The sequence below is a fragment of the Euphorbia lathyris genome, chromosome 8 (assembly GCF_963576675.1).
Source record: "Euphorbia lathyris chromosome 8, ddEupLath1.1, whole genome shotgun sequence".
In the NCBI taxonomy this organism is placed as follows: Eukaryota; Viridiplantae; Streptophyta; class Magnoliopsida; order Malpighiales; family Euphorbiaceae; genus Euphorbia; species Euphorbia lathyris.
Window position 1 is genome coordinate 8,072,805 of NC_088917.1, and position 18,567 is coordinate 8,091,371.

An 18,567-nucleotide genomic window follows, 5' to 3' on the forward strand; every position below is an offset into this window, starting at 1 on the left:
CATCCCACTTAGTGACTTATCGGAGTGGCGGTAATGCGAGCCAAATTGACTTTTTCTTAGTAAGGAGTGCTTGGAGAAAGAGTTATATTGATTGTAAGGTGATCCCTGGTGAGAGTACGACAACCCAACATAGAGTAGTGGTGATAGATTTTCGAAGTAGGAAATGTATAAGAAAACAAACACCTCAAGTAGAGACTAAGATTAAGTGGTGGAAATTGCAAGGGGAGAATCAACAAAAATTTGTGGATGAGATGACCAAAAAAGATATTTGGACTTGCAATATGGATTCAGATATAGATTCGATATGGAATAAGATGGAGCAGAGTATAAGGGAAGTAGCGAAGGAAGTTCTAGGGGAATCTAAAGGTAGCATGCCACTGGGTAAGGACACATCTTGGTGGACAGAAGAAGTACGACAAGCAGTAAAGAGTAAGAGAGAATCCTATAAACTATTGGGGAAATGTAGGAGTGACGAGAACTACGAAAAATACAAAGAGGCTAAAAGGGAAGTAAAGAAGGTCATACGAGATGCTAGAGCAAAGGTGAATCGGGATCTGTATACAAGATTGGATACGAAAGAAGGGGAAAGAGACATATATAGAATTGCTCGGATGAGAGATAGGAAGACGCGAGATCTCGGAAAAGTTAAATGTGTGAAGGATGTGGACCAGAAAGTCCTAGTTGGAGATAAGGATATCAAGGAACGATGGAGGTCCTATTTTGATGACTTATTTAATGGAGATCGCCAACAAGATGTTGGAGATATAAGTATCCATCACGATATGATAAATCACGAATGCCTGCGGAGAATTCAAAAGGGTGAAGTCAAAATGGCATTAAGTAAGATGAAGTTGAAGAAAGCAGTAGGACCTGATGGCATCCCTATTGAGATTTGGAGATGTTTGGGAGAAAGAGGAATCGAATGGTTGACGACGTTCTTCAACAAAATTTGGAGAAATAATAAGATGCCATCAGAATGGAGGAAAAGTACCTTAATCCCTTTGTATAAGAGCAAAGGCGATGTCCAAGATTGTGCCAACTATCGGGGAATCAAATTAATGAGTCACACTATGAAACTTTGGGAGCGAGTGATCGAACAAAGGCTAAGGAGGACGGTGAAGATCTCGGAAAACCAGTTTGGCTTTATGCCGGGAAGATCAACTATGGAAGCCATCCATCTAATGAGACAATTAATGGAGCACTATCGAAATAAGAAGAAAGACTTGCATATGGTTTTCATTGACTTGGAGAAAGCATATGATAAGGTACCAAGGGAAGTACTTTGGTGGGCCTTGATAAGGAAAGGCATTTCGCGGAAATATATTGACATCATAAAGGACATGTATGAGGGAGTATGCACGAGTGTACGTACTAGTGTTGGGAAGACTGAAGAGTTTCCTATTACGATTGGAATGCATCAAGGTTCCGCACTAAGCCCATTTCTTTTTGCCATCGTTATGGATGAACTAACAAGTTCACTTCAAGATGGTATACCATGGTGCATGCTGTTTGCAGATGATATCGTGTTGGTTGATGAGACGAAAGAAGGAGTGGAGAGGAAGTTGGAACTATGGAGACAAACTCTAGAATCTAGAGGCTTTAAGTTGAGTCGAAGTAAGACAGAATATTTGGAGTGTAAGTTTAGCGGCCGTAGGAGTAGGGAAGCAGGGACAATCACCCTAGATGGGAGAGTTGTTCAGGCCTCGGATTGCTTCCGGTATTTAGGGTCTATTATCCAAACGGATGGAGAAGTAGATGGAGATGTTGCTCATAGGATTAAAGCTGGTTGGTCGAAGTGGAAGAGTGCTACGGGTTTCCTTTGTGATCCCGGCATGCCTAATAGATTGAAGGGAAAATTCTACCGGACGGCAATTAGACCAGCATTGTTATATGGTACGGAGTGTTGGGCAGTGAAACACTGCCACATCCATAAGATGTCGGTGGCGGAGATGCGTATGTTGAGATGGATGTGTGGTCATACGAGAAAGGACCGGGTGCGTAATGAAATAATTAGGACAAAAGTAGGGGTCACATCTATTGAGAATAAAATGAGAGAAAACCGACTAAGGTGGTTTGGCCATGTGAGACGTAGAGCGCTTGATGCGCCGGTTAGGAGAACCGAAGAGTGGCAAAGGGATGTAGTGGTGAGGGGTAGGGGAAGACCTAAGCAAACTTGGAGGAGGGTGATCGAGAGTGATATGAGTTTACTGGGAATTGAGGAAAATATGGTAGTGGATAGGACGGATTGGAGGGAGCGAATCTGTGTCGCTGACACGACTTGACTTTCACGGTTTTATATGATGGTTCATGTTAGCCGACCCCGAATCATTTCGGGACTAAGGCTTTGTTGTTGTTGTTGTTGTATAGTATATGAGTGTATTTCGTAGCCTAAAAATATGCCATGTCACTACATTTAATAGCAGCTAGTACCTAGACATAAATTACAGCAAGTACCTTCCAACTTATATTAATAAAAGGGGTCCAATTTTACAAGGCTTCCAGCAATATTTAATAATACTGAGAGCACAAGAGGAGTGACTAATATTTATTGGATTTTCACTTGTTTCCTTTCTTTTTTTTGGTTTGCCTAAATGGATTCCCTAATTTGGTTCTTTGAAGGACTTCTCATATGGTTTAAGAATTAATGCTGATGCAAATGCAACTGGAATTGCCGGACAATGAACTAGTTAGTAAGTTGCTATTTGGTGTAGTTTTATATGTGGTATTGAAAAATCATTATAGGTGAGGAAATTGAAAATTGGGCGACCAATGGTTCTAATTCGAATGTGTTCTGCTTGTATTTTGCTCTGTTTCTAACTACATGAGACAACACCTTTGTTTTGATCTCAGAGTGCTGATAGTATGATTTTCAAGAACTCAATTGAGCAGACATAAGATTTTAAATTTGCAAATGTTAGACTAAATATTTTAGAATTGCATCTAAGTTGTTTTCCTTTATTATTTAGTGGAATTGCTATTGAAGAATTAATTGGTTTTAGGGTCAAAGTTTGGTGGCCCTTGGATAAGAAGTGAGTATTCTCTTGACTCCTAATTGTTTTTTGGGCTCAAACTTGGAGGGGATGCTGATCTTGCTTTCTTTCTTTCTATTTTTATATTCCCACTATGTGCTTATGAGACCATTTAAAGTATTTCTTGCTCTCAATGTCAATTTATTGCTTTGCTACTATTTCTGATTTATTGGTTGACATGTATAGTCACTCTATACAAAATTTGAAGTTCATGTTTATGTTAACAGCACAATGATTTGCTTAAATCAATAGGTTTTATGAGGGCACACTTAAATCTTACTATCCTATTAAAAGGAAACATGTGGTATGATGCTCTTTCTGTCTGTCTTTTTTTATTTTTTAGTCTTTATTATTTATGGTTTAGACCATTGATGTGTTGAATTTATGATAAATTTTATCTACTGGTTTAAGTCGAATTGTGTATATATAGTTTATATGTGTACCTAATTGGACATTTTGGCTGCACTTGGTGATGTGAATGTCACGGTATTGTTGTTGTTACTTAGAGTTTTGTCTGACAATAAGTTAGAAGGTGTACCAAAGTTTTCATGTGTGCCAGTATGCTGCCATTTGAGAAAGAATATGCTTCTCTGGATAATTTTAAAATTTATCCCTAAACTGACATAGAGTTGCTTGTAACTCTACTTTAGCAGTCTAAATACATGTGTTTATTTGTTCTTAGGAAGCCCAAATGTTGAACAAATTCGACTTCCACTTCAACTGTTGATCATTTTCTGGAGAAGTTTGAGAAATTCAGATTAAAGAAGGAAGAGGAAGAGAAGTCCAAACCCATGAAATAAGCAGCGCAGAGGAAGCATTCACTGTGATTCTGGGAGCCTACAATGAGTTCTGTAGATCCTAAATGGTGAGACTGGGCATGTTTCCGACTATGAATAACTGCACTATCTTAACTAACTGACTAGATTTTGAGCATCTCCGTAACTTTTTATTTTGTTGTAGGAGATATTGCTAGTGAATAAAGCATGATCATTTTTATTGTTATTGAGTTGTTCTTAAGAGCCTTTTACCTATTTTTGAGAACAGTCTAGAGTTCAGTTGAGTCACTTTCAGTTGCAAATTACTCATCTTGCTCATTTGGTTTTTCAATCCTCCAATTGGCCTGATTACACATTTTAGCTTGTGGCAATACAGTCTCAAAATTTTTGGGCAAAAGATCAACTTGGGCGGCATGATCTTGCACGAGTTATGGAAGTCCACAGAGAATGGGCACAACAAGTAATGATATTGAAGGCAAGAGCGAGTTTTTGTTAGGATAAAGTTAAATGTTAGCTTAAGTTATGCACAATATGGTACATTGGTGATTTTGATGTTTTTAAGTCAAATTGCGTACATGTAAAGTTTTATATGTGCGATTTGTGCACATTTTTGTGTATGTACAAGTTTAATATTATATATAAAGGTTATTTATACATTATTTGGATTATGTTGGGATTGCAGTTTGGTTATATATATACAGGTTTATGAAAGAGGTAAAAAAATAGAAAAACAGTATATGACATAGAATTGGTACTAAAACTGTCATGTGACATTCCTTAACTTGACAGATATGTCTAGATATATTGTCATTTGAACATTAATATTTGACAGAATTTAATACAAATTATGTCATGTGAATTATGTTATGATGACAATCTGAAAACAAAAACTGTCATAACATTAACATAACAACTTCATTTTAACTTAATATTTTGACGCATTATTTAAAAATGGTGTCATAAAAATATATATTCGGTGACAGTTGTTATTAGATAATTCGTCTTATAATTAGTGGTCAGATGACAAGTCGCTATTTGGTCGCTGTCATGTGAGGCTATTACGGATGATAGAACGTGACCGTCATCTGAAGTATCAACAGACGGCAATGAGCCCTGTGACAGTGTTATATCTTGCGGGATGACGGTTTTTAACCGTCGTCTGAAGGGTTTTTTGGCATAGTGTAACAACAGTAAGCAGTAAACGGCTAACAATAATAACAAACAATCGATAGGAAAATTCTTTGCTGAACTAAACAAGTAGGCTTCACCACAGAGTTTTTAACATTCGCACTCCATTAGTAGGTGAGAAATGGCTTCAAGCACACTATTGCATTGGAGTAGATGCCCAAACACCCATGCTCTATAGATCTTTGCAGAAATTGCTTCATTGAGGCATTTCATATTTGTGAATGAAAAAATCTTATTATCCACTCAAAATAGTTGGAAAGCTACAATAAGACACAGAGAAACCATCCAGCAGGTACTATGCGCCCTCTGTCCCACGCATCGATCTAAGTATCTAACAAGTTTGCTTTGTTCACAGAAAACTCTCATTTGCAACAACCTTCTTACATAATATCTTGCCATACAGTATAACACCATGATAATCTTCGACAACAGGTAAATGACAAGCAATACAGTATAACCAATATCAATATTTGTAGCTTCATATAGCCAAGAAAGCAATTCAAGCTAAGAGAACTCTTACGGAATTGGTGGTATTTTCAACAGTTCTTGTGAAGTTCCTTACTTCTGACTGGACCTCGTGCTTTATGTGGCTTACTGTCCGCTTAACTTCTATTGCTTCATTCAGTTACCAAGCATGTTGTGCACCTGCCTCCACCAAAAGCTTCCTTGATTTCGAATGCTAATCTGACTCTCGGTATTGGAGTTTAGCGTTGATTATTGATGGCGTTGACATCTATAGGTATATAGCTCAGCAAAACGTTCACTATCTGTACAACATAGAATAAATAACATATAAGTACAAGACATGTCAAAAGGAATGCATCAACATAAGTTAATTATCTCGAAATCAACCCAAGTTGTTTATTCTTACATCTTATTATAGATAATTAAGTTCATCTATTATCTAATTTGTAGCATTGAATTGATGGCTAACCCGTGTGAGATGTTCTCATTTTTTAATCCAAAATCAATAATCCATATATGCACCTGTGTATATTGCCCTTCTTGTCATGTTTATTAAAAATTGAGGAATCAGCTCGACTTGTATAATTGAACAACATATTCATTTTCTAAAAACCATTTGGAATCGAAAATTGAACAACATATTCATTTGGAATTGAAAAATTGAACAACATATTCATTTCTATAAACTACAAATAAGCAATGATCATTTGGAATTCAAAATTGAACAACATATTCATTTTCTAAAAACCATTTCTTGCTTCACTTGTATAATTTTTAAAAGATTTTACACAGCTATAATCAAAATTCTCATTCATAAACAAATGAAAATAATGAATAAATGAAGGATATCAATTATTTTCATCAAATTTATTAACATATAGGTTGCTTTAATTTGAAAATCTATGGCTAGTTCTACATTTCTAGCAACTAAAATTGATTTTTCCAGTAAACACATATATAATCCTCTAATTCACAAATGCTCATCTATTAAATTCACTCTCTTTACTAGGAAAGAATGGAGCTAACATGAAATTTTGTTAGGGCAAATTGAAATTTTTTCATCCACAATGAAAGGAAAACATGAAATCTTTAAAACTAACAATCAAAACATCAATCAAAGCTTCAAAATTCAAATTATTAACAACAAACCTGTTCAAGTGAATGTTGGAGAGACAACAAATTTCAAAAAAGAATGCAGGCTACAAAGTATGGCTGAAACTCTTAGATTTGTCCGACTCTTTTTGGTTCTTAATTGTTTCTAGTGAAGATAATTTCGTATGGCTTCATGACTATCATTGAATTACAGTGTGAATTTTGTATCCAAATGGCAGTTAATAAAATATGTATTCATGTGTAATTATTTGTATTGTTTAATTACTTAATAAATATATATATTAGTCCAAAGATTATTTACAAAGAGATAATATTATTAAGAGTTAATAATAATGAGATATATTTCTTTGGTGAAATAATAATCTTAAATGTTCATAGTCGGTGGATAATGAATTGGACACTTATCTATCCTTAGACTATCACCTCTGTTTATTTTCTCGATTAGTATGAGATATTAATCGGAAACAGAAAATCTCATTCTGTTTGATATGATGATATCAGAATAAATATGTGGACATTCAAAGAGGTGAATGGTCGAACTGCGACGTTAGATAATAATTGCACAAAGGTTTACTCCTAGTCAACATAATTATTATCTAGGTCATAATAGTGCATATAGTCCTTTGACTTGAGGAAACTTAGTTGTTATTGCGTAGGTAATTATAGTTTGTTCCTGCCTTGTACTGGGATCTTAATTCTGGTAATCCGGCAGTGAATCGCTATAGTTAGTTGTGTAGTGTAACAAGAGTTTGCTAATAGAGGATTCATTACTCTAAGTAAATAGAGATAAATCCTAAGATAGTTATTGATTAGTTTTTTGATGGAATGAGTTCCTGGCCAGGACAATAAGACTCACCTTATGAGATAAGTATCAAAGAATGGTTCTTTGATGAGAGTCTTATTTTATCAAAGACTTAATCAATATTTCTTAGTATATTGACGATTAGAGCTTGACACTTTGTGACTCTAGTCAAGATCGGAATTTTTAATGAAAGGACTTTAGTGCATGGAAATTATGATCGATGGTTCACAATTAGTTTAATTATAAGTTTAAGTAACTTCATTCTTTAATTGGGACGTCATGGCGCAGTGTGTTAGCTGGAGATCATGACCTTTAGAGGACTATAAGTAAATATAAGTTAAGCTTATATAGGATACACTTATAGTACAAGGAATTGGATTCCTAACATACTTACTAAGAGTTAGTACTATGCCTCTAATGCCAGTTAAAGATAAACCTAGAAAGTAACACACATACAAGTTGTTTATATCTAGCTTTTGTTAAATTGATTAATTAAAAATGTTTTAATTAATTAATTGACACAATTGAATATGTCAATGAGATTGACAAAACATTCTAACACTGTTTGATATTCAATTGAAAGAAGGAATTTATAAATAAATATTCTTGCTCAATTTAAGTTGATGGCTTTTTCAGAATACAATAGTCAAGTGTTGACTGTTGGAATTTAGAGGTGTTTTAAATTATCTCCTCTAAGATTTTGTTAAAAGATATACTAATAATTAATTAAGTGGTTAATTAATTATTATTATTATATATATATTATAATAATAATTATATAATAAATTATTATATATAATTATAATAATATTTAATTTTATTATTATTATTATTTTTATTATTTATTATTATATTATTATTAAAAAAAATATAAGTTACATGCACTAGGACACGTATTGTCCTAGTGCATGTGTTGGTGTGTATGGATTGAATTCATACCTGGACTTAGTTTTTGTAATCAATATTACATATATTGATTTTCGGTGTTCATCAATGTTTGAGCAAGAGTCCTAATTCCTTCGAAGTTTGATCTAATCGACTTAGTGGACGGACTAGAGGTTTCACCACTAGAGAAGCTTTAATATCTGATTGGAATCTACAAGAGGTAAATATTCCGATCTCGTAGTATAAATATCAATTTGATTATTAAAGAACTTAATGATCCTGGTTAAGGATTTGATGTCAAACATCAGAAGTTTGACAGTTTAATCAGAGTGATTGGATCACACTAATTGTTTGTTTAGGAAAAAATTTTGAAATTCGTTTCCTAAATACCAACATGCTTCCGCTTCAAATCCTTCAAGTGGTATCAGAGACATCTAAGTTCTTTTATAGTTAATTGATTTTGTGTTCTCTAGATTGATATAATTATGGATTGTTGGGGTTTTTCGTTTATTATTTTACTCCTATAGTTATAATTTTAACTTTCAATTTTTATGAATTTGGGTTTGTAAATATTGAAGTCTTGGAATACCAAGAAAAATTATAATTTTGGAGCAAAATTGAAGAAAGGACCAAATTAGCAGATTGCAGAAATTATGGCGCGGGCACGCTTTAGGTAATTTTTAGTTGTCTAGTTTATATATTATCTGCTGTTATAAAATTGAAATGTCATTAAAATTATATATTGGCCTTAAATGTAAGTGTTACATTTAGGACAATTGAGGGTCAATTGTACGAAAAAGGTCAATTATGTAATAAAATCAATTTTGATTTTACTACATAAAGATATGTAATTTTATGAATTACATGTTCAATTTTATCCAATCCATAATTATACCAATAAGATTAGATGAATGCTAAAATTGATCACTACAAGGCATGTTATTAGATAATGTGCAAATATTAACTAATAAATTGAATTAAGTGTTAATTCAAGATAAATTTCTTTTTATGTAAAATTGCATGTTAGAAATTTAAATTGGTTAATATGCAAAGTGAGACCTTAAGTTCAATTTAATTTAACTGCAAGATCGGTAATCTTCCAAATAAATATTAAATCCGATAAAGATACAAGAATTGTATCGAGGCTCTCCACTCACTAGTGAAAAAATGACCATTTGCATCGGCCCTTATAAAATACGATGCAAAAGAGTCATGTGCATCGGCCTTTTATAAAGGACTCATGCAAATGTCATGACATTTAGTATTTACATCGGCCCCTTAACAGGACCAATGCAAATAACTATATTATTTACATCGGCCCTTTTAAAAAGGCCGATGCAAATATCAATTGAATTATTTGCATCGGCCCCTTAACAGGGACCGATGCAAATAACTGCATTATTTGCACCAGCCTTTTAAACGGGCCGATGTAAATATCAATTGCATTATTTGCATCGGTCCATTATAAGAGACCGATGCAAATAGTGTTAATATAAATTTAAAAATTGGTAAAATAGAAGAGGGTATTCAGTAATTATTTGGGGTCAATTTGTAAATATGAAAAAGTTAAATATAAATTTGGATTTTAGGGTTTATTTTTCTCTTGCAGCCGCCTCCCATCTCACTCTTCTCCTTGTCACAAGATCGAACCAGCTACCCTCCATGGGTGCATTTTCCATCTCCGACTATCTCATTCTCTTCTCCGTTCTCCTTCTCATCTTTCAGCATTGAGTCTCCTCCTATCGACGGTGTTGTTCTTCACGGTGACTCTCTTGACGGATCAGATGCGTCTGACGACTGAGTGATTGGTGGCTTCCGTTCTCGGTTAGTAATTGCTCATTGACCTAAGATATCTCTTTTCAATATGGATCTGTGTTATACTTTGGATTGCTGGATTATTTTGCTTACCACAGAACTCAGTATGGCCTTTATCTAGGACTATGCATTTGCACGTTCAAAGGCGCAATCATATATATCAGATGCCATTAATGCATTCTTGCTGCTATAATGCTTGCTTTGCTACTTGTCGATTAATCTATAGCTTAGCTTGCTTCAACTTCTTTTTCTCTATTCTCTTCATCTCTACTCTTTCGGAGGTGAGATAGCTTCTTCAATTCTTTATTTTCTCTTTCATCAATTTCTATTTATTTTCCCTCTTATTTCAAATAAATATTTTCATTCATTTTATTTTCAAAGCAAATAAAGTTTCTGTCAATCTCTAAAGTTTTTTGGATATACCTTTTGTTTAGTTTCACATTCAGATCTAACTCTTTTACCGTACTGATCAAATTCCATAGCTTCACTTCACAGGCTAATTCATTTGATGGGGGTTTGCTTGAGTGCTCAAATTAAAGCTGAGCCCTTGTAGAACAGGTAGCTACTCTATGAAATTTCAAATCCTTTCTTCATTTATGACCTTTATTTGCTCTTCTGTCTGCATATCTTGAGGTTATTGTGAAATCTTTGCTGTCTTGGATTTTGATCTGATTACGTTTTGCCCTTGTAGTACAGGTAGCCACTCTATGAAATTTCAAACCCTTTCTTCAAATGCTGGTAAATTTCCTCAAAATAATGCATCAAATGGTCCACTTTCTACTGACACCAGCATCTGTTTTTTGTTCACAAATTAACTTCAGTTAAAGGTTACAACTTAACAGGACCGTACTATTTTTATAAAATTCGAACTCGTCCTAAATATAGTATCCATTAATTAAACTCTTATACAATACTAATCACAGTTTTAGATATTATATCCCAATCTAAGGTGCATATATGTATATTTAAATGGGTAAGATATGAGTCAGCAGAAACTAAAAAGATTGTGAGGTTGTGCTTGTTTGAAGTAGTAGATAAATCTTTTTCTTCAATAATTAATCTAGTTTGGTATATGAGTAATGTGAAGAGTGTGCAATGTTGACTTTTAATCTAATGATGTAATCATTCCAAAACACAATATGTAGGTATGGAATTAATTATAAATCGTGCCCCATACTTTAAATGTTTATCCAAATGTGGATTGTGCATTTATAGTCGCTCTTGTTATGGTTCTTGACGAGATCACCGATTAATCTCGTTTTTCACTTTAAATAATGCACTTGTTCAACTGTTTTCTCTTGGTTTCCTAATTATGTTTTCTAGTCTGCTTCTTAGAAAAAAATCTATAGATGTGTTTGGTTTTATCCAAGATTAATATGTATCTTCAATAATACATACATATTCAATAATACATACATATTCAATAATACAACTTGTTTAACTTATGGTGAATAAGCTTTTAAGGCCAATATTATCTTCTAACACTTGTCATATTCAGTAGCTTATATATTACAATAAGTAGTTGATTTAGTTGAAACAAAGATTTATATGCAAAGAGAATGAAGAAAGTTGCAGAGACTAGACTATGGAAATTGAAGAATACTACAAGAGGAGATGAAGATTTGCAGGTGTTAGGAATAATTGAAATTACGATAAACGAAAAATAAGCAAACACACAAGAATTGTTTACCCAGTTCGCCACTCAATATGAATGACTACGTCTGGGGGCACTACCAAGCCAGGATATTTACTATAATGAATGAGATACCGATTACAGAGAAAGAGGTTACATTTATACTCCTGAAACCCTAACCGTCTGAAACCCTAATCGCCCAAAAAAAAAAATTTTCGTACCCCCGTCTAACTCAGCAGCGAGTTGGATCGCTGCAGTTGGACCCATCGCTTCAGTTGGGCCTATATATATTAGTCTCCATAAGCCCAACAACAGGCCCCTTATATGGTGTGGATCACGTCACATGAAAGGCCACTGTCAACACATCAATTTGTTGTGAAAGGTACGATTTTGTTAAGTTAGAGTGTGTGATAGGTCTAAGTGAAAGTTCGGGTTGCCAAGGGCAAAAATGAACAAGTTCAAAGGTGCATTTATGTATTAAGCCATTAAGATTAACTGTATGTTTCGTTAAATAGTGTAGCAAAGAAGACAAAATCAGCAGCGAGTTGGATCGCTGCAGTTGGGCCCATCGCTTCAGTTGGGCCTATATATATTAGTCTCCATAAGCCCAACAATCTCCCACCTGGAGACTAAATCTGTCATCTGATGGTAGTGCCATGCCTTTAACTTAATTACCAAGGCCAGCTGAAGCCATACATAGCTTCAACTTCTCTAAGGTTACAACCTTAGTCAACATGTCTGCAGGATTCTCTGTGCCTGGAATCTTCATCAACTGCAATATCTTCCTGTCCAAGAGATGTCATATGTAGTGATACTTCAACTCTATGTGCTTTGTTCTTGAGTGAAAGGCAGGATTCTTTGCCAAATGAATGGCACTCTGACTGTCGCTGTACAGAATAGGATCCTTCTGCTCCTTTCCCAACTCACGCAAGAAATTCTGCAACCATACCATCTCCTTACTAGACTCAGTCACTGCAACATACTCAGCTTCTGCAGTAGACAAAGCCACCACCTTCTGCAGCTTTGAAGCCCAAGAGACAGCAGTACCACCCAATGTGAAGACATATCCGGTTGTACTTCTTCTCTTGTCAAGGTCACTAGATGCCAAATCTGCATCCACATATCCTGTCAACATAACTTTCTTGCCCTCAAAACATAGGGCCTATTCAGTGGTTCCCTTCAGGTATCTCAAAATCCACTTTACTACTTCCCAATGCTTCTTACCAGGGTCTCCCATGAAACGACTAACAACTCCCACAACATGTGCAATATCCGGCCTTGTGCACACCATTGCATACATCAAGCTGCCAATTGCTGACGCATACGAAGTTCTCTCCATCTGGACTCGCTCTTCTCTGCTCTTGGGTGAGTCATGTTTAGATAGCTTGAAATGGCTACCCAAAAGAACCATATCTGGCTTGGCATCTTGCATGCCGAATCTAATCAAGACCTTCTTGATATACTCAGCTTGTGAGAGATACAAATTTCCAGCCTTCCTATCTCTTTCAATCCTCATGCCCAGAATCTGCTTAGCTTCTCCGAGATCTTTCATAGCAAACCGCTCAGATAACTGCTTCTTTAGTTTTCTCACTTCTCGAGCACTCGACCCTGCAATCAGCATATCATCAACATATAACAGTAAAATTATGTAGCCTTTATTCAATTTCCTGAAGTAACAACAATGATCAACTTCACTCCTCACGAACTCAATTTCGTGCATGAATCCGTCAAATTTCTTGTACCACTGTCTTGGAGCTTGTTTCAGACCATATAAGCTCTTGTTCAACTTGCACACAAGTTTAGCATTATCAGACTCATAGCCCTGAGGTTGCTTCATATAGATGTCTTCATCTAAATCCCCATGAAGAAATGTCGTTTTTACATCCATTTGCTGCAGCTCCAAATCTTCTGCAGCCACCATACTCAACACTAAACGAATAGTAGTCAGCTTCACCACTGGAGTAAAAACGTCAATATAATCTATATCGTACCTCTGCTGAAAGCCTTTCACGACCAGCCTTGCCTTGTAGCGTTTGCTACCATCAGCCTCTTCTTTGATTCTGAAAATCCACCTATTTTGTAGAGCCTTCTTACCCTTTGGAAGCTCAACAAGTTCCCAGGTGCCATTGGTCATCAAGGAATCCATCTCATCATCTATTGCAAGCCTCCACTTGCTCGCATCCTCTCCACGAGATGCTTCCAAGTAGCTTTCTGGTTCACCACTATCTGTCAACAACATGTAGTTGCTTGTAGGCGTGTACCTGTCAGGTGCTCTATGCTCTCTAGTGGATCTGCGCATTGTAATCGGTGGAGTTTGGGGTTCTTCTACCTCCTCCACAACTGCCTCCTCCACAACTGTCTCCTCCACAACTACCTCCTTGCTCCCACCAGAATTCGTGATGTCTATGTCCACGACCTCTGGTCCTGCATCACCAGTATCAGATCCGCCCAGACTATCCTTGTACATTATCTGCTCGTTGAAAATAACATCCCGACTGCGAATAATCTTCCTGTTCTGACTGTCCCAGAACCGATATCCAAAATCATCACCACCGTATCCAATAAACGTGCACTTAATAGACTTCGCATCTAACTTACTTTTCTCAAGGGGAGCAATATGAACATATGAATCACATCCAAATACTCGTAGAAAGGATAGATTTACCTGTTTGCCACTCCAAGCCTCTTTAGGAATGCCACTCTCCAAGGGACTCGATGGCCCTCTGTTGATCAAGAATGTTGCAGTGTTAACTGCTTCTGCCCAGAACGTCTTCGGATGTCCGCACTTCAGCCTCATGCTTCTAGCACGCTCACACAGAGTTCTGTTCATTCGTTCTGCAACTCCGTTCTCTTGAGGAGTTCCTTTCAGAGTCTTCTCCATGCGAATTCCATTCTCAGCACAGAATTCCTTGAATTCCCTAAGCTCATACTCTCCACCATTGTCAGACCTCAAGCACTTTACCTTCAAACCTGTCTCATTCTCAACCAGGGCCTTCCATTTTCGAAAGGAATCAAAAGCATCAGATTTCTTTCTCAGAAAATAGATCCACACTTTCCTAGTGGAGTCGTCAATGAGGGTCATGTAATACAAAGCTCCACCAAGAGATTTCACAAGTGCAGGACCCCATAGATCGCTGTGACCTAACTCCAACTTCTCTTTCTTCAAAGTTCTGCCACCCTTAGAGAAACTGACTCTTTTCTGCTTCCCAAAGATGCAATCCTCACACAGCCCAAGATCAGCAGATTTCAGACCCGGCAACAGACCCTTTGAACACAACACTTTCATCCCTTTTTCACTCATGTGACCAAGACGACAGTGCCACAAATCTGCATTGACATTCTCCCTCACGACATCAATGCTATTGAAAACTTTGTCTGTTAAGTACAACGATCCAACCTTCTCACCACGGGCAACCACCATGGCTCCTTTGGTCATTTTCCAAGCACCACCTGCAAAGATTACACAATAACCTTCATTATCCATTTGCCCAATTGACAACAGATTTCTCTTTAGGCCAGGAACATGCTTTACTCCAGACAGCTTTATCACAGATCCATTCGGAGATTTGATCGTAACATCTCCCTTCCCTACAATCTCCAAGGGCTCATCATCAGCAAGATAAACCTTTCCGAATTTCCCAGGGGTATAGTTTTCCATCAAATCTGCACTACTACATGAATGAAACGAAGCTCCTGAGTCTAATACCCAAGACTCCAAAGGACTTCTTACACTCAATACCAAGGCTTCTGCTGCTGTTTCTACAGTTGAATTGCTCAGAATCAACGCATCACCAAAATCCTCGCTGGCTGAATTCACTGACTTCTCCTTCTGCGGTGCCTTGCATTCACTCTTGTAATGACCATTCTCATTACAATTCCAGCACTTGATGTGGCTCTTGTCCTTCACAGGTTTCCCTCTCCCTTTGGACTTAGACCTGCCACGATTCTGCTTTGACCTGCGATCTGACCTGCCCCTATTCTCTGCATTCAAGGCTGATCCAGATGTGGAACCTGACTCTTTCCTGCGAATCTCCTCGCTTATAATCAAGTCTCTGACATCTTCAAACCTAAGTTTTTCTTTCCCTGCTGAAGCACTTAGGGAAGTAACCGTGCCACTCCAACTTTCTGGTAAAGAAGATAATAGAATTAGGGCTAATACCTCTTCGTCGAAATCAATATCCACAGAACTTAATTGAGTGATCGTCATATTAAAATCATTCAGATGCGTCGCCACTGCTATATTCTCCGTCATATTAAAACCTAAGTTGGATCGCTGCAGTTGGGCCCAACGCTTCAGTTGGGCCTATATATATTAGTCTCCATAAGCCCAACAGCAGGCCCCTTATATGGTGTGGATCACGTCACATGAAAGGCCACTGTCCACACATCAATTTGTTGTGAAAGGTACGATTTTGTTAAGTTAGAGTGTGTGATAGGTCTAAGTGAAAGTTTGGGGTGCCAAGGGCAAAAATGAACAAGTTCAAAGGTGCATTTATGTATTAAGCCATTAAGATTAACTGTATGTTTCGTTAAATAGTGTAGCAAAGAAGACAAATTTCTTTCTTTTGTCTGAGAACTGATTGAGATTCTTGAATTATACTGTGACGTCTATAAGGCAGTGAATTTATGACTGATATGTAGTGTTATGGTTCCAGGGGAAAGATTAGGTGTATGGCTTGCGCTCTTTCCAACTGTTTATTTGTCGGTTGGAACTCCAACAGCTTTGATTCTCATAGGAGGAGAAACCATGAAACTCTTCAGAGGCCATTATCTTGCCATGGAGATTCAGGTATGTGTGTCTCTGAGTTGCAAAATTAATTGCATTTTGATGTCTTATTTTCTTAATTTGAATTTGCTTTTTCTTAGGCAACAATGCCATCAACCTTTAAGCACCCAGCTCATGTACCTATGTGGAAAGGAGCCAAAGTTGCTTATTTCTTCATTGCTATGTGCGTCTTCCCTATCGCCATCAGAGGGTTTTGGGCTTATTGAAATCTTGTAAGTTCATTGTCTTTATGTGATGGAATATTAGTTTCGTGTATGTTAAGAACCTCTAGTCCACTCTAAACTCTCATCGAGGAGGTCTGTGGTTTGCCCTATTCCATACGTGGTGAATCTTTGACTAGTAATAAATTGATAATGGTTGTTGTTATTGTGTTGTTCTAGATGCCTTCAGGGGGGATTCTGAATGCATTATACGGTTTCCACATCCACGATATTCCTCGAGGACTTCTTGCAATTACCTTTCTTCTAGTTGTGTTCAATTGCTTAAGCAGCTTCCAGATATACTCAATGCCTGTGTTTGACAGTTTTGAAGCAGGGTACACCAGCAGAACCAACCTTCCATGTTCAATCTGGGTTCGATCACGTTTCAGCTTTTCTACCGATTCATATCGCTCTTCATAGGCATTGCACTTCCATTTCTATCGACTCTGGCAGGTCTATTGGGTGGACTTACACTGCCAATGACATTTGCATACCCATGTTTCATGTGGGTTCTGATTAAGAAACCTTCAAAGTACAGCTTCAAGTGGTATTTCAACTGGATACTTGGGTGGTTAGGAATTGCTTTTAGCTTGGCATTTTCTATTGGAGGAGTTTGGAGCATGGTCAACAGTGGACTCAGGTTAAAGTTCTTCAAGCCACCCAGTTAATGCTTTCATTATTACTCTTATCTTCCACATATGTTGTACCTGTCACTTGTTTATGTACATTTCTTTTTGCTGAGTTGTGTACAGTTTTGGTAGTTGGTTTGCTCTTGGTGATTGAGATTTTAGATATGTTGTCTTGCTTGGAATTATCATGCTTCAATACTACTTGGAATTTGTTATCCACTTTTGTAGAGTTCATTTTTTGTTTGGTTTTTGTTTCTGCAATTACGCATTTGAACTTATAACCTTTTGTGGATTGATACTATTTACTTGTGTTTTGATCTATCATAAAAATTTCTTTCTTTTATCTGAGAACAGATTGAGATTCTTAAAAACCTTTAGGTGTTATTTGGTATAATATAGTGCTCCATTCAATCCAAATATTTTTATTTTATTTTTTTTAATAAAAAATGCATCATTTGCATCGGCCCTTTAAAGAACACGACGCAAATGACTCTTTTTCCGACAGAAAATCCGTCGGTAAAAGAGTCATTTGCATCGTCACTCCAAGAGCCGATGCAAATGCTGCAACCATTTCGTTGGGTGACAACTATAAACTACTCTTAACTACGGGTAAGACAATTTTCATGTGTTTTGAGCCCTCTTAGAACGATACGGGTGATGATAAGTTATAACCTATGATAGACAACACGAAATATACACGATTAATAGTTTTACTCTTGCAAAGACGACTATTAATAGACCGAACAACTCCATGAGGTTCTAGAGTCGTGATTCCCTCTCAAGGCAACTCTAATTCTTAGGATCAGAAACTAGGGCCCGTAAGTTCCGTGGCTTGTCAATTCCTACAGTTTCCTGTTTGTCAACTTCGGTGAGGCAACACCTATGTGATTCCTAATAGATTTCGGAGCTCGTTAACGACTTACACAATAATCAATTATAAGTATCAAAGCAAGCAATAAACATTAATACGTATAGTGAAAACGGAATCGTAAATCATGTATTATAAATGTGGAATACGAAAATACAGGATACAACCAAGCCTAGTACATAGAAAGAGTACAAGCTAATTAACAAGTAGAAAGGGAAGAAGAATCGGCCCTTAAGACTAGCTAACCGGACTCAAAGTCGTCTCTTAGGACTTGGAGGCTGAACTCTCGAGCTTGGTGAATGCAGGTGGAACGGAACTTTGACGGAGTAATGGGAGGATTATCAAGCTCTCAAGGTGTGAGGAACTCTAATACATGGA

The 18,567-nt window shown here is 36.7% G+C and overlaps 1 protein-coding gene across 10 annotated transcripts; it reads left to right on the forward strand.

Annotated features, from left to right (window-relative positions):
• Positions 1 to 8,370: 8,370 nt before the first annotated feature.
• LOC136202801 (lysine histidine transporter-like 8) lies at positions 8,371 to 17,664 on the forward strand. Of its 10 annotated transcripts, none has more exons than XM_065993692.1 (8): positions 8,371 to 8,478; positions 8,837 to 8,931; positions 9,868 to 10,082; positions 10,556 to 10,631; positions 10,765 to 10,811; positions 16,362 to 16,495; positions 16,573 to 16,704; positions 16,873 to 17,664. In XM_065993692.1, exons 5-7 carry the CDS (start codon positions 10,781 to 10,783, stop codon positions 16,696 to 16,698), a joined length of 291 nt encoding a protein of 96 aa, XP_065849764.1. In that variant the 5' UTR covers positions 8,371 to 8,478; positions 8,837 to 8,931; positions 9,868 to 10,082; positions 10,556 to 10,631; positions 10,765 to 10,780; the 3' UTR covers positions 16,699 to 16,704; positions 16,873 to 17,664. The 10 variants fall into 10 exon arrangements, 5 of the variants coding, with proteins under 5 accessions (XP_065849764.1, XP_065849762.1, XP_065849763.1 ...); XM_065993690.1 differs by having other exon boundaries at positions 10,569 to 10,631; XM_065993691.1 differs by having other exon boundaries at positions 10,569 to 10,631; positions 10,770 to 10,811.
• The last annotated feature ends 903 nt before the right edge of the window (positions 17,665 to 18,567 follow it).